The 16,544-nt window shown below is 60.5% G+C and overlaps 1 protein-coding gene and 1 pseudogene across 1 annotated transcript; both read left to right on the top strand.

The window, feature by feature from the left end:
• Positions 1-16,544, top strand: part of LOC144197727 (titin-like) — a 165,541-nt pseudogene that overhangs the window by 147,948 nt on the left and 1,049 nt on the right.
• Positions 6,087-7,368, top strand: LOC144197717 (myosin-binding protein C, cardiac-type-like). The gene is made up of 3 exons (XM_077718280.1): positions 6,087-6,153; positions 6,251-6,856; positions 7,065-7,368. The coding sequence occupies exons 1-3, from the start codon at positions 6,087-6,089 to the stop codon at positions 7,094-7,096; spliced, it is 705 nt and encodes a 234-aa protein (XP_077574406.1). The 3' UTR covers positions 7,097-7,368.

The raw sequence follows: 16,544 nt of genomic DNA, 5'->3' as shown, positions 1-16,544 counted from the left end.
AGCGACACTCGCCTTCCCACCGGAGTCCTCTTTCCCACCCGGGCCTCGAACAAAGCTCTCTTTTTTTCTCCAGCCGTGCCGAGTCCACCCGGCGCCCCAGAGATCCTGGCGTCCGGAAAGGACTTTGCCAGCGTGGAGTGGCTGAAGCCCGAGAGCGACGGCGGCAGCCCGTTGACCCACTACCTGCTGGAGAGACGGGAGAAGAAGAGCGCCCGCTGGGTGAAGGTGAACAGGAGCGGAGCACACTTGGACACCTCGCTGAAAGTCTCCGGTCTGACGGAAGGGAGCGTTCAGAGCAGTTCAGAGTGACGCCCATCAACAAGGCCGGAGAGAGCCAACCCAGCGAGCTAACTCTCTACGTCGTGTGCAGAGTGCCGACGTGTGAGTACCCCACCGGGGAGTCGTCTGGGACCCCCTTAGGTCCGACGCCGCCATCCTTTTGGTCATCCCGGCGTTTCCATCTCTTTACCACCGCTGCTCTTTTCCGGTTTAAAGGCACCCCCTCCCCGCCTTCGGCGCCTCGTATCACCGACACGCACGGCGACAGCATCGCCTTGGCCTGGTCTCGTCCCGCCGAAGACGGAGGGGCCGACGTCTTGGGCTACCTGCCGGAACGAAGGAGTGGACCAGGGCCCACCAGAAAACGCTGCGCACCTCCGAGCACACGGTGACCGGACTTTGCTCGGGGAAGAAGTATCGCTTCAGAGCGACCGGCGTCAACATCAACGGCACCGGAGACTTCAGCGAGCACAGTGCCGAGACTGAGCCGACCGAGAGGATCGGTACGTCGCCCGTTCGGGCCAAGGAAGAAAGGCCTCGGAACAACCGGAAGTGGGACGCCGTTAGATACCGGCGTTCCACTTCCATTTGTCGTGACGCCAAGTGGTCGAGTAGCTGGCTCAACTGACCTCATTTGACCTCCGCCCAACAGAAACGCCCGACTTTGACCTGCCCGACGACTTGAAAAAGACCGTCTGCCTGCGTGCCGGCGGCTCCCTCCGCCTCTCTGTTAACGTTAGCGGGCGTCCCGCGCCGACCGTGGCCTGGACCAAGCCGGGCGTCGATCTGAACAACCGGGGCTTCGTGGAGGTCACGCGCAAGTCCACCACGCTCATCGTCGACAAGGTCCACCGCTACGACGCGGGCAAATACACGCTGGTCGCCGAGAACTCTGCCGGGAAGCGGGAAGTCTTTGTGGTGGTCAAAGTCTACGGTGAGCCATCGCCGTCCCTCGTCCGAATGCCGTCGTGGCCGTCTCGGCACTCCTCGGCCGACGACAAACTCTGAATCCTTCCAGACACGCCGGGACCGACGGGAGCCATCCAGGTCAAGGAATTGACCAGAGAAGCCGCCACCATCACCTGGGAAGCGCCCACCGTGGACGGCGGGGAGCCCGTCAACAACTACATCATCGAGAGGCGCGAGGCATCCATGAGGGCCTACAAGACGGTGACCTCCAAGTGCAGCAAGACCTGCTTCAAAATCCAAGGCCTGCTGGAGGGCACGCTGTACTACTTCCGAGTCCTCCCGGAAAACATATACGGCGTGGGCGAGCCTCGCGAGACCCCGGACGTGGTCCTGGTTTGCGAGGTCCCTCACCCGCCGGCAAAACTGGAGGTGACGGACGTCACCAAGAGCAGCGTTTCCTTGGCCTGGGAGAAGCCCGAGCACGACGGGGGCAGCAGAGTGACCGCCTACGTCTTGGAGGCCTGCCAGTTTGGCGGCGACAAATGGATGAAGGTGGCCTCGCTGAAGATGACCGACTTTGAGCACACGGTGGAGAAGCTGAACGAGAAGGAGCAGTACTCCTTCCGAATCAAAGCCGTCAACAGCCGAGGTGCCAGCCAGGCCAAGGAGCTGGTGGCGCCCGTGACCGTGCAAGAGCAAAGAGGTGAGCGCTGGGGTGAACCCCAAATGTTTACTGGCTCTCTGCAGTCCTTGGCCTTTTTTTTTGTAATCCTTTGATTTGTCTCTGCCAGTCATGCCCGCAGTGGATTTCAGCAGCCTCCCCCAGAAGAGCATTCACGTGCTGGCCGGCAAGACGCTGGAGCTCCACCTGCCCATTGTCGGCAGGCCTCCCCCGTCCTGCCTCTGGTTCCTCGGTGAGGACAGGATCAAAATCACCGAGCGTGTCAAGATCCAGAGCGGCGGCAAGTTTTCCAAACTCACCGTCTCGGACGCAACCATCGCCGACACCGGCGACTACGCCCTGGAGCTGAAGAACGCCTTCGGGGTCACCACCGAGGTCGTCCGAGTTGTCGTCCTCTGTAAGGAAAGCTTTCATTTGTCGTAACCCGAGCCGGACGTGGCGCCGGCTTTGGGACGAGCGGGTGGCTTGGAACTGACGGAATATCCTCCCTTCTCAGCCAAACCCGACCAACCCCAAGGAGCCATCCGATTGGACGAGATCGACGCCACCTCCGTCACCTGTAGCTGGGATCCCCCTCTCAGGGACGGCGGGGCTCCCGTCAGCGGCTACGTGGTGGAGCAGCGAGACGCCCACCGACCGGGCTGGGTGCCCATTTGTGGGTCGGTCAGCCCACCTTCAAATTTCACAACCTGATCGAGGGAGACGAGTACGTCTTCCGCGCGGCCGCCTTCAATCGCTACGGCGTGGGGGAATTCTCGCAGTCTGGCATCGTCACCTGCAAGAGCTTGACAAGTAAGTGCTCCTCCTCTATGGCCGTGAAGGCCGCCACCCCTTTTGGGAGGGGGCGGGCTGGCGTTAGCCCGTTCACCCGCACTCGCCTGACACCGACCGGTAGACAGCAGGGCTGTGGAGAGAAAAATGCGTCCTAATGGTACCACGTGCGTCGTTATGGTACCACGTGCGTCGTGCGTAACCCCCTTAACCCGCTGCCCTCCAAGCTAGGCGTGGACAGAAGCCAACCCGCTGTCCATCTTCAACAGATGTTTCCGGATCTCCCGGACGACCCACCGTCTTTGACGTTTCACGCGACGGAATGACCGTGGCGTGGAACCCGCCGGAAGAGGACGGCGGACTGGAGGTTTCCGGTTATATCATTGAGCGCAAAGAAGTCAGGTCTGACAAATGGGTGCGAGCCAACAGGAATCCCATCACCATGACCAGATACCGCTCGACAGAGTTAACTGAAGGTCTGAAGTACGAGCACAGAATTCTGGCCGTCAACGCCCGCGGAATAAGCAAACCGAGTTTGCCTTCCAAACCGGCGGTGGCAGCGGATCCCATTGGTGAGAGACCGCCCAAATCCCCCCCGTCTCATTGAAAGAATCTGGTGGGAGTCGGTAAAAAAAAGAAGGATTTTGCACTCCAAAAATGTGAGGTTTTTTTGTTGTTTTCTCGGTCAGATCCACCCGGTTGTCCGCAGAACCCTCGGATTACAGAAACCACCAAGTCGTCCGTATCGTTGGCCTGGAGTCCCCCCGATGACGAGGGAGACGCAAAAGTGGACGGCTACCTGATCGAGATGCAGAAGGCGGGCACCGTGGCTTGGCTCAAATGCAGCACCACTCCGTCTCTGATTTGCGAGTACACTTTGTCCAACATGCCGCAAGGAGACCAGTTCAAATTCCGAGTGCTGGCCTGCAACGCCGGCGGTTGCGGCGAGGCCGCCGAAGTACCCGGGACCGTCTCGGTCACCGAGATGTCGGGTGAGCCGGCGCGCCGGGCACCGTCCAAACGCCTGGTCTTCGGCCAGCTGGGCCAAAAGTCTCACGCCTTGTTCTACTCCCACAGAACCTCCCGATTATGAACTGGAGCTGAAATACAAGGATGTGTACGTGGTTCGCCACGGCGGCGTGGTCCGGCTCTCCCTCCCCGTCAAGGGAAAACCTCCCCCGAATTGCTCGTGGTCCAAGGACGGCGCGGTCGTGTCCAACAGGGCCATGGTGGCGCACACCGAGGACACCAGCGAACTGGTGATCAAAGGGGCCGAGAGGACCGACTCGGGTGTTTACGAGCTCCTCCTTCAGAACAAAGTGGGCAAGAAGAAGGCCCAAATTAAGGTCAACGTCATCGGCCGCCCCGGCGCCGCCGAAGGACCGTTGACCTACGAGGAAATCCAGGCAAACTCGGTGAAATTGTCCTGGGGGGTGCCCGGCGACAACGGCGGCGCCGAGATACTGGGCTACATCGTGGAACGGGGGGAGGTGTGCAGGAACGCCTGGTACATCGTGGACGGCAGGGTGACCGATACTCAGCTAGTGGTCAAAGGCCTGAAGGAGGGGACAGAATACCACTTCAAGGTTACCGCCGAGAACACTTAAGGCATCGGTCCCTCTCTGAAGTCGGCGCAGCCGCTGGTTCCCCGGACTCCGCTCTGTAAGTATAGAGTAGAAGTGAATCACCGGCCCCCCGTGAGTCCCGTGAGTCGTTGACGTCTGCTCTGCCAAACAGGCCCGCCGGAACCCTCCGGCGCTCCGCCCGAGATCATGGATTTCACCAAGAACTCGGTGGCACTGGCCTGGTCCCGACCAAAGGACGACGGGGGTTCTCGCGTCACGGGTTACTACTTGGAGTACAAGGAGGTGGCCTCCGAGCAATGGCGCCGTCACTCCGCCCGGATTCTCTCCACCATGTTCACGCTGTCCGGACTCACAGAGGACGTGGACTATCATTTCCGCGTGGTCGCCCTCAACGATATCGGCGAGAGCGAGGCCGGACCCGCCTCCGATTCCGTCGTGTGCAAAGATCCCTTCGGTGAGTACCGCTCCCACGTGCCAAGTGGCGGACTAAGCCTAGAGCACGTCCGCTAGAGTGTATTACAAAATGGTTTTTTTTGGGGTTTTTTTTTGCAGATAAGCCGAGCCAGCCGGGCGAAATTGATACGACGCAAGTGACCAACAACACCATAAGCATTCACTGGCAAGCTCCAGAATGTGATGGTGGGAAGGAGGTCCTGGGATACTGGCTGGAATGTAGGAAGTCCACCGAAAGTAGCTGGCAGAAATGCAACAAGCAGAGGCTGAAAGAACAGGAGTTCACCATGCGCGGTCTGTCCGAAGCCACCGAATACGAGTTCAGAGTGTATGCCGAGAACGAGACGGGAATGAGCAGACCACGACGAAGCGCCGCTTGCGTCAAGACCAAACTGAGCGGTGCGTATAATAACCCCCGCGGCGGAGACGGCGCCGTGGGTAGGCGTCACGACAACGAGCTGACAGTTAACATTTGGTTTCTGCCCCCCCCGTCCGCATGGCCCGCACAGGTGAAACCAAACCCAGTCTCAGAAAGGAAATGGACGAAGTCACCGAAAAACTGGGCCAGCCCGCCGTCATGAAGTGCCAGATTATCGGCAGGCCCATGCCCAAGATCCGGTGGTACCACGCGGGCAAGGAGATTGCCGAGTCGCGCAAATACGAGATGAGCTCCAACGGCCGCAACCACTCCCTTTCCATCACGACCGACTGACAGGAGGACGAGGGAGCGTACACCTGCAAGGCCAGCAATGATGCCGGAGAAGCGGAAAGCACGGGAACGCTGGTCTTGGAAGCGGCTGCGGCCTTCAGCGCCGACCACCCGCTCAAGAGCACCTACTACGCCGGTCTGGGAACGACCCTTCGCATCCACGCCGCCTACGTTGGCCGCCCCGTGCCCAAGATTACATGGCTCCACGAAGCCAAGACCCTGGAGGACTCGGACGACATTAGCATCGAGAGCACCGAGCATTACACCCACCTGGTCATCAAGAACGTGCAGCGCAGAGTCCACGGAGGAAAATACAGGATCCGACTGCACAACCACTTTGGCCGGGCCGACGCCGCCTTCAACGTGGAAATCCACGGTACGTGGCCGCCGTTACATTCCAGAGTCGCCCTGGTTGCATTCCAGAGTGGCCGCCGCTGACCACGCCGATTGCGTTTGTCGCGCAGACAAGCCTGACGCGCCCCAGGGTCCCATCGTTCTGGAGGCCCTCCTGAAGAACTCGGTGATCATCGGCTGGAAGGTCCCCAAGGACGACGGGGGTTGCACTGTCACCAACTACATCGTGGAGAAGCGCCAAGACAGGGAAGGAAGCCAGTGGGAGTTGGTGTCCATCTCGGTGAACGGCACGTCTTGCCGGGTGCCCAACCTTATTTCTTCCGGGTCTATGCCCAGAATCGCTATGGCAACAGCAACCCCCTGGAACTGGCCTCGCCTATTGTCATCAAGACCCAATTGGGTGCGTTCGCGTCGGGCAAAAAGAAAATAGTTTCAAAAAAAAAAAAAAAAAAAGCCAGGACAAATCGTGGCCTGTTTGACTGACCAACGGCTGTCGTTTTTCCACAGAGAAACCATCTGCGCCTCTGGCAGTGGTGGTTTCTGCCATCACCAAGGACTCCTGCGTGCTTTCCTGGAAGCCTCCGCTCAGCGACGGCGGCTCCAAAATCAAGAGCTATTGCCTGGAGAAGAAGCAAAAGAAGGACAAGAAGGAATGGGGCGAATGGACGCCCGTGACCACGGGCGAGATCAAACAGACGGTCTTCTCCGTCAAGCATTTGTCGGAGGGCGCCGAGTACGTGTTCCGGGTCAAGTGCGAGAACCTCGGGGGACAGAGTGACTACAGCGAGGAGAGTGGCGCCATCGTGCCGGCCACGGCCGTCGACGTCCGCGCGCCCGCTTTCAAGGAGGAGCTGAGGAACATGAGCGTGAAGTACAAGAGCAACGCCACGCTGGTCTGCAAGATCACGGGACAACCCAAACCCGTGATCAAATGGTTCCGACGAGGAAAGGAGATGTGTTCGGATGGAACCAAGATCAAGATCCAGGAATTCAAGGGAGGTTACCACCAATTGGTCGTCGCCCAAGCTGACGAGGAGGACTCCACCATCTACCAGATCAGGGCCACTAACCAAGGAGGGTCCATTTGCGCTACCGTCTCTCTGGATGTCGAAGGTAAGCACACCAGTCACTAGTGCATTCTATTTCTCTCTCTCTCTGTCTCTCTCTCTCCGTCTCTCTCTCTCTCCGTCTCTCTCTCTCTCTCTCTCTCTCTCTCTCTCTCTCTCTGTCTACACCTTTCCCCGTTGGTCTCCGGCCACTGCTTCTTGGCCCGGCGCGTTGTTCTCCTCGCATTGACCGCCTCTTTTTTCTCTGTGAGCAGTTCCTGCTAAGATCAACTCCCCAAGAACCTGAAGGACAAAGAAGCTATTCCTGCCCTGCGAGGAGAGATGGTCAACATCAAGATACCTTTCGGAGGCAAGCCGGATCCGGTCATCACCTGGCAGAAGGGGCAAGATCTCATCGACAGCAACGGCCACTACCAAGTCATCGTCACGTGATCTTTCACTTCTCTGCTCTTCCCCAACGGCGTGGAGAAGAAGGACGCCGGCTTTTACATCGTCTGCGCCAAGAACCGATTTGGAATCGATCAGCAGACGGTGGAGCTGGATGTGGCGGATGTGCCCGACGCCCCCAGGGGCGTCCAAGCCAGCGACGTCTCCAGAGACTCGGTGGCCCTGAACTGGGTGGCTCCGGCCAACGACGGCGGCAGCAAGGTCGTCAGCTACGTCATCGAGAAGTGCCCCACCACCTCGGAGCGGTGGGAGCGCGTGGCTCAATCTCGCGACACCCGCTACACGGTGGTGGGCCTCTTCGGAGGGACCGGCTACCAGTTCAGGGTCATCGCCGAGAACAAGTTTGGACAGAGCGCGCCGTCCGAGGCCGGCGGCCCCGTCGTGACCAAGGAGGACAAATCCAGGGTGCTGCTGTACGACAGGGAGGTGGACGAGGCGGGGCACGTTCCCAGGGGCAAAGCGCCGCACTCGGACGCAAAGAACCTGCACGGCAAATTCGCCATCGCCGAAGAGCTGGGAAGGGGTCAGTTTGCCATCGTCCACCGTTGCGTGAGCGTCGGCTCCGACAAGACCTACATGGCCAAATTTGTCAAGGTCCGGGGTGCCGATCAGGCCCTGGTCAAGAAGGAAATTGCCACGCTCAACCTGGCCAGGCACGCCAACTTCCTCCTCCTCCACGAGTCCTTTGAGAGCCCCGAGGAGCTGGTGATGATCTACGACTTTGTCTCGAGCGCGGACATCTTCGTGCGCCTCCACGCCGCCGACTTTGAGCTCAACGAGCGAGAAATTGCCAATTACCTCCGGCAGATTTGCTCGGCCCTGCACTTCCTGCACGCTCAGAGCTACGGGCATTTCGATGTCCGCCCCGAGAACGTGGTGTACGAGACCAGAAGCGGCAGCCGCGTCAAAATCATCGAGTTGGGCCAGTCCAGGCACCTGACGCCCGGAGAGCAGATCAAGATCCAGTACACCACCGCCGAGTACGCCGCCCCCGAGATCCACCGTGGCGATGCCGTGAGCGCCGTCACCGACATGTGGTCGGTGGGCGTCCTGGCCTACACTTAAGGCATCGGTCCCTCTCTGAAGTCGGCGCAGCCGCTGGTTCCCCGGACTCCGCTCTGTAAGTATAGAGTAGAAGTGAATCACCGGCCCCCCGTGAGTCCCGTGAGTCGTTGACGTCTGCTCTGCCAAACAGGCCCGCCGGAACCCTCCGGCGCTCCGCCCGAGATCATGGATTTCACCAAGAACTCGGTGGCACTGGCCTGGTCCCGACCAAAGGACGACGGGGGTTCTCGCGTCACGGGTTACTACTTGGAGTACAAGGAGGTGGCCTCCGAGCAATGGCGCCGTCACTCCGCCCGGATTCTCTCCACCATGTTCACGCTGTCCGGACTCACAGAGGACGTGGACTATCATTTCCGCGTGGTCGCCCTCAACGATATCGGCGAGAGCGAGGCCGGACCCGCCTCCGATTCCGTCGTGTGCAAAGATCCCTTCGGTGAGTACCGCTCCCACGTGCCAAGTGGCGGACTAAGCCTAGAGCACGTCCGCTAGAGTGTATTACAAAATGGTTTTTTTGGGGGTTTTTTTTTGCAGATAAGCCGAGCCAGCCGGGCGAAATTGATACGACGCAAGTGACCAACAACACCATAAGCATTCACTGGCAAGCTCCAGAATGTGATGGTGGGAAGGAGGTCCTGGGATACTGGCTGGAATGTAGGAAGTCCACCGAAAGTAGCTGGCAGAAATGCAACAAGCAGAGGCTGAAAGAACAGGAGTTCACCATGCGCGGTCTGTCCGAAGCCACCGAATACGAGTTCAGAGTGTATGCCGAGAACGAGACGGGAATGAGCAGACCACGACGAAGCGCCGCTTGCGTCAAGACCAAACTGAGCGGTGCGTATAATAACCCCCGCGGCGGAGACGGCGCCGTGGGTAGGCGTCACGACAACGAGCTGACAGTTAACATTTGGTTTCTGCCCCCCCCGTCCGCATGGCCCGCACAGGTGAAACCAAACCCAGTCTCAGAAAGGAAATGGACGAAGTCACCGAAAAACTGGGCCAGCCCGCCGTCATGAAGTGCCAGATTATCGGCAGGCCCATGCCCAAGATCCGGTGGTACCACGCGGGCAAGGAGATTGCCGAGTCGCGCAAATACGAGATGAGCTCCAACGGCCGCAACCACTCCCTTTCCATCACGACCGACTGACAGGAGGACGAGGGAGCGTACACCTGCAAGGCCAGCAATGATGCCGGAGAAGCGGAAAGCACGGGAACGCTGGTCTTGGAAGCGGCTGCGGCCTTCAGCGCCGACCACCCGCTCAAGAGCACCTACTACGCCGGTCTGGGAACGACCCTTCGCATCCACGCCGCCTACGTTGGCCGCCCCGTGCCCAAGATTACATGGCTCCACGAAGCCAAGACCCTGGAGGACTCGGACGACATTAGCATCGAGAGCACCGAGCATTACACCCACCTGGTCATCAAGAACGTGCAGCGCAGAGTCCACGGAGGAAAATACAGGATCCGACTGCACAACCACTTTGGCCGGGCCGACGCCGCCTTCAACGTGGAAATCCACGGTACGTGGCCGCCGTTACATTCCAGAGTCGCCCTGGTTGCATTCCAGAGTGGCCGCCGCTGACCACGCCGATTGCGTTTGTCGCGCAGACAAGCCTGACGCGCCCCAGGGTCCCATCGTTCTGGAGGCCCTCCTGAAGAACTCGGTGATCATCGGCTGGAAGGTCCCCAAGGACGACGGGGGTTGCACTGTCACCAACTACATCGTGGAGAAGCGCCAAGACAGGGAAGGAAGCCAGTGGGAGTTGGTGTCCATCTCGGTGAACGGCACGTCTTGCCGGGTGCCCAACCTTATTTCTTCCGGGTCTATGCCCAGAATCGCTATGGCAACAGCAACCCCCTGGAACTGGCCTCGCCTATTGTCATCAAGACCCAATTGGGTGCGTTCGCGTCGGGCAAAAAGAAAATAGTTTCAAAAAAAAAAAAAAAAAAAGCCAGGACAAATCGTGGCCTGTTTGACTGACCAACGGCTGTCGTTTTTCCACAGAGAAACCATCTGCGCCTCTGGCAGTGGTGGTTTCTGCCATCACCAAGGACTCCTGCGTGCTTTCCTGGAAGCCTCCGCTCAGCGACGGCGGCTCCAAAATCAAGAGCTATTGCCTGGAGAAGAAGCAAAAGAAGGACAAGAAGGAATGGGGCGAATGGACGCCCGTGACCACGGGCGAGATCAAACAGACGGTCTTCTCCGTCAAGCATTTGTCGGAGGGCGCCGAGTACGTGTTCCGGGTCAAGTGCGAGAACCTCGGGGGACAGAGTGACTACAGCGAGGAGAGTGGCGCCATCGTGCCGGCCACGGCCGTCGACGTCCGCGCGCCCGCTTTCAAGGAGGAGCTGAGGAACATGAGCGTGAAGTACAAGAGCAACGCCACGCTGGTCTGCAAGATCACGGGACAACCCAAACCCGTGATCAAATGGTTCCGACGAGGAAAGGAGATGTGTTCGGATGGAACCAAGATCAAGATCCAGGAATTCAAGGGAGGTTACCACCAATTGGTCGTCGCCCAAGCTGACGAGGAGGACTCCACCATCTACCAGATCAGGGCCACTAACCAAGGAGGGTCCATTTGCGCTACCGTCTCTCTGGATGTCGAAGGTAAGCACACCAGTCACTAGTGCATTCTATTTCTCTCTCTCTCTGTCTCTCTCTCTCCGTCTCTCTCTCTCTCCGTCTCTCTCTCTCTCTCTCTCTCTCTCTCTCTCTCTGTCTACACCTTTCCCCGTTGGTCTCCGGCCACTGCTTCTTGGCCCGGCGCGTTGTTCTCCTCGCATTGACCGCCTCTTTTTTCTCTGTGAGCAGTTCCTGCTAAGATCAACTCCCCAAGAACCTGAAGGACAAAGAAGCTATTCCTGCCCTGCGAGGAGAGATGGTCAACATCAAGATACCTTTCGGAGGCAAGCCGGATCCGGTCATCACCTGGCAGAAGGGGCAAGATCTCATCGACAGCAACGGCCACTACCAAGTCATCGTCACGTGATCTTTCACTTCTCTGCTCTTCCCCAACGGCGTGGAGAAGAAGGACGCCGGCTTTTACATCGTCTGCGCCAAGAACCGATTTGGAATCGATCAGCAGACGGTGGAGCTGGATGTGGCGGATGTGCCCGACGCCCCCAGGGGCGTCCAAGCCAGCGACGTCTCCAGAGACTCGGTGGCCCTGAACTGGGTGGCTCCGGCCAACGACGGCGGCAGCAAGGTCGTCAGCTACGTCATCGAGAAGTGCCCCACCACCTCGGAGCGGTGGGAGCGCGTGGCTCAATCTCGCGACACCCGCTACACGGTGGTGGGCCTCTTCGGAGGGACCGGCTACCAGTTCAGGGTCATCGCCGAGAACAAGTTTGGACAGAGCGCGCCGTCCGAGGCCGGCGGCCCCGTCGTGACCAAGGAGGACAAATCCAGGGTGCTGCTGTACGACAGGGAGGTGGACGAGGCGGGGCACGTTCCCAGGGGCAAAGCGCCGCACTCGGACGCAAAGAACCTGCACGGCAAATTCGCCATCGCCGAAGAGCTGGGAAGGGGTCAGTTTGCCATCGTCCACCGTTGCGTGAGCGTCGGCTCCGACAAGACCTACATGGCCAAATTTGTCAAGGTCCGGGGTGCCGATCAGGCCCTGGTCAAGAAGGAAATTGCCACGCTCAACCTGGCCAGGCACGCCAACTTCCTCCTCCTCCACGAGTCCTTTGAGAGCCCCGAGGAGCTGGTGATGATCTACGACTTTGTCTCGAGCGCGGACATCTTCGTGCGCCTCCACGCCGCCGACTTTGAGCTCAACGAGCGAGAAATTGCCAATTACCTCCGGCAGATTTGCTCGGCCCTGCACTTCCTGCACGCTCAGAGCTACGGGCATTTCGATGTCCGCCCCGAGAACGTGGTGTACGAGACCAGAAGCGGCAGCCGCGTCAAAATCATCGAGTTGGGCCAGTCCAGGCACCTGACGCCCGGAGAGCAGATCAAGATCCAGTACACCACCGCCGAGTACGCCGCCCCCGAGATCCACCGTGGCGATGCCGTGAGCGCCGTCACCGACATGTGGTCGGTGGGCGTCCTGGCCTACGTGCTCCTCTGCGGGCTCAACCCCTTTGCGGCCGAGACCCACCAGCAGATGATCGACAACATTTCCAACGCCGCCTACGGTTACGACGACGAATCCTTCCAGCGAGTCAGCGTGGAAGCCATGGACCTTACGGACCACCTGATGACCAAAGAGCGCAAGCACCGCATGACCTCCGCCGAGGCGCTGGCGCACCCGTGGCTCTCCGCCCCCCCGGAAAGTCTGAGCGGGAGAAGCATCCCCAGCGACAGACACGGGCGGTACTACCGGGCCGCCGCCAAGAAGGAATGGAGCACGGTGGTCTCTGCGGCCCGTGTGGCCAGCGGTGGCTCGGTCAGATCCCAACGCGGAGTGCTGGTGGCCAAGGTGAAGATCGCGCCCTTCGAGCACGGACCGGTGGGAGGCCAGCTGGGCCACCGGGCGGCCGCCGAGGGCGACGACGTCAAGTTCGTCTGCAACATCGACAACTACGACGGCGCCACCGAAGTCACTTGGTACTGCGGCGTCAGGCAGCTGGAAGCCGGCGACAAGTACGCCGTCCACTACGAGGACGGCACGGCCACCCTGGCCGTAGCCGGCGTGACCAGGGCCGACGACGGCACGTACAGGTGCAAGGTGGTCAATGAGTACGGCGAAGACAGCGTCTACGGCGAGCTGTTTGTGGACGGCGTCCGCTCCTACCGCCGCTTCTTCACCGCCCGCGCCATCAAGAGGACCAAGCGGCGAATGGACGCGGCCCGAATGCTTCAGAAGTCGCCCGAGTTCACCCTGCCCCTTGTCAACCACCGGGCCCACGTGGGCGAGGACGTGCGCTTCAGCGTGACCGTCACCGTGCACCCCGAGCCCCGTGTGACCTGGCACAAATCGGGCCAGAGGCTGATCCCGGGAGAGGACGACAAAAAGTACACCTTCCTCAGCGACAAGGGCCTGTACCAGCTCATCGTCCGCGCGGTGGACCACGACGACGACGCCGAATACAGCGTGACGGCCCGCAACAAGTACGGGGACGACAGCTGCAAGGCCCATCTCACCGTGGTCCCTCGGCCCAAACCGGCCGACCTCACCCTCAGGCCCATGTTCAAGCGTCTCCTGGCCAACGTGGAGTGCAAGGAAGGCCAGGACGTTCGCTTCGAGATCCGGGTGTCGGGCCGCCCCGCACTCAAGTGGGAAAAGGACGGCACGCCCGTGGCCTTCGGCCCGTCTATCCAACTGGTCCACGAAGGCTTGGATTACTTCATTCTACACGTGAGAGACACTCTGCCCGAAGACTCGGGCCTGTACAGGGTGACCGCCACCAATTCGGCCGGATCGGCCAGTTGCCAGGCCACGCTTCGGGTGGAACGGGTCGCTCGTGTCAAGAGGGACGACGAGAGCGGACCGAGGCAGGATCCGGGCTGGGCTCAAAAGGAAGCGCTGGACAAGAAGGTGCGGCTTCATCAGATTTTGACCGACACCGTGGTCCTCCCTCTGCCGCCGGCCGCGGCGCAGGCGGTCAGGGAGGCGGCCACCGCCTACAAGCCCGCCGTGGCCACTAAGAAGAGCGAAAAGACCCAGGCCCAGGTGAAGCTGGAGAAAGCGAAGAGAAAGAAACGGGCCGACGAGAAGAGACTGTGCATGCCCTACGACGTGCCGGCGCCGCGGCCCCTCGACCCGCTGGCGCTGGAAGAGGACATGGGGATCAAACACTTCCGGCCTCTCTCCGACATGAAGTGGTACAGGAAACTCAGGGACCAGTACGAGTTCCCCGAGCCCCTGGAGAAAGTCCAACGCAAGAGGATGAAGCCGATTCGTCTCTCCAGGTGGGAGCGCTTCTACGAGGTGCCCGTGAGGATCAAAGACCAGTACAAGCCAAAGTGGCGCATCCCCTCGGCCACCCGGGACGACCTGGAGACGGTCAGGCCCTCCAGGCGCCGCACGCCTTCCCCAGGAACCGACTTCTACCGCCGAGTGCGAAGAAGGTCGCTGGGCGACCTGTCGGACGAGGAGCTGCTGCTGCTGCCGGTCGGCGAATATCTGTCCGTCAAGAGGACGGAGGAGGAGCGCCTTCGCCTGGAGGTGGGAGAGCCGGAGCTCGGCTACTCGGCCTCCCCGCCCGGCCTGAGCCCCGTGCGCTTCCGAGCGTCGTCGCCCGTCAGGGTGCGCGCCGTCGTCGACCGGGAGACGGAAGCCGGCCCCAGCTACCAATCCTACCGAATTCCTTCCAAACACGAAGCCGGCCCCAGCTTCCTCGACCTGCGTCAGCGCCACGACAAGGCCACGTACAAACCTCCCGGACAGAAGCAGAGAGTGTACGAAGACAGAGAGGATCAGGAGCTACTCCGACCTCACGCCACCGCCCACAGAATCACCACCTACAAGAGCCAACTCAAGCGAATGGAGTTGGAGGAGAAGAGCCAAAGTTTTCAAAAGGACACCCGCCGCGTGGCGGTGGCGGTGGCGGCGGCGGCGGCAAGAGCTTCGGAGGCCACCTGGTCCGAGCACGTGACGTTTCAGGCCGCCGAATATATCCCCAAAGTTGTCAAGAAGCTCCCTGAGGCGGAGAGCGAAACTCCCCGCTGGGAAAAGCCGGTGGTGTCGGAGTCTGCCTTGTCCCAGGTGGATTTTCTCTCCCGCTACGAGGAGAGAAAGCAGACGCTCAGGTCTGAGCGGAGATGCGTCCAGCCAACGCCGGAGTCTCCTTTCAGCCTGGACCACGTCCTGCGCATGGGCATCCGCTTGCGCTCTCAACGCGTGGCCGCCGGTTCCGACGCCCGTTTCACCCTCAACGTCCAAGCCAAACCGGAGCCCAGAGTCAAGTGGTTTCACGACGGCAAAGATGTGGTGCCGGGCGCCAAATACCGCATCGCCAACTCGGGCGGACTGCTGACGCTCCAGATCAACGACTGCGTGACCACAGACGCCGGCACCTACTCGGTGGTGTGCGGAAACATCAAAGGGGAGATCTCCGACAGCGCCACTTTGGACGTGGTGGAGAGATACGCCGCCTTCTCTTGCGCCCGCGGGGACGAGGAGCCGCCGTCATGCCGTCCCGCCGATCCCACCCGACCGGACGCCTACCACATCTCGTCGACGACCGCCGAGGAATCGCCGGCCCAATCCGTGGGGGTGGTGGAGAGAGCGCGGCCCGCCCAAATCCTGAACACGCCGCAGTCTCTGAGTGTCGAGGAGGGAGATCCCGCCAGATTCACCTGCGACCTGGACGGTGACCCGGCTCCTTCCGTGGCGTGGCTTCGCGGGGGCGTGGAGCTGGGGTCCTCTGCCCGTCACCGTGTCGTCTCCACGCGGTACGGCTCCTCCCTTGAGATCTTGTCCGTGCTGGTGTCCGACCAAGGAAGTTATACTTTAATGGCAGTAAATCCCGCCGGTAAGCAGGAAGCCCATTTTACTCTGACTGTTGGAAAATCCCAGTCCCGGCAAAAAGTGACGGCCTTCCCGAGAGTCGCCTCTCCCGAAGCCGAGTGCCCCGAACCTGTCGAGAGCGGGCGGCCGATGGAGTCTCTCTCCTCTCCTGAACCGGTCAAGACGCCGCAGCGGATCAAGTCCCCCGAAGATGTCCAAACGCCGCAGCGGATCAAGTCCCCCGAAGATGTCCAAACGCCGCAACGGATCAAGTCCCCCGAACCGGTCAAAACGCCGACACGGATCAAGTCCCCCGAACCCGTCAAAACGGCGACACGCATCAAGTCCCCCGAACCCGTCAAAACGCCGACACGCATCAAGTCCCCCGAACCGGTCAAAAGCCCGCAAAGGATGAAGTCCCCGGAGGCCGTCAAGTCGCCTGGCGCCAAATCTCCGCCGCCGCCTTCCGTTGCTGAAATCAAATCATTGAAAGGAGCGGCATCGGGGTTAGGGTTCAAGGACAACTCGGCCGTGAGTATTTTCCTTTTTCTGCGCTCCAACGTTGCCAGTCGCCTCCTCCCCGTTCTTCACGTGGCCCCGGTCCTTCGCAGGTTTCGGCCACATCCGACTTGACCACGAGCCGCACCGACGAGGCCTACTCTGTGGAGATACGCGGAGCGACGGCAGCGGACAGCGGAAAATACACCGTGGAGGCCAGAAACCAGCTGGGTCAGTATTGGTCCACTTCCGCTTTCAACCTCCTCGGTAAGTAGTTACAATTGTGACGCCACGGAAAACGTACCCGCCGGCAAACGTGCTGTT

This window comes from Stigmatopora nigra, chromosome 6, assembly GCF_051989575.1.
Source record: "Stigmatopora nigra isolate UIUO_SnigA chromosome 6, RoL_Snig_1.1, whole genome shotgun sequence".
Classification (NCBI taxonomy): Eukaryota; Metazoa; Chordata; class Actinopteri; order Syngnathiformes; family Syngnathidae; genus Stigmatopora; species Stigmatopora nigra.
This window is presented reverse-complemented; position numbering and strand designations above follow the sequence as displayed.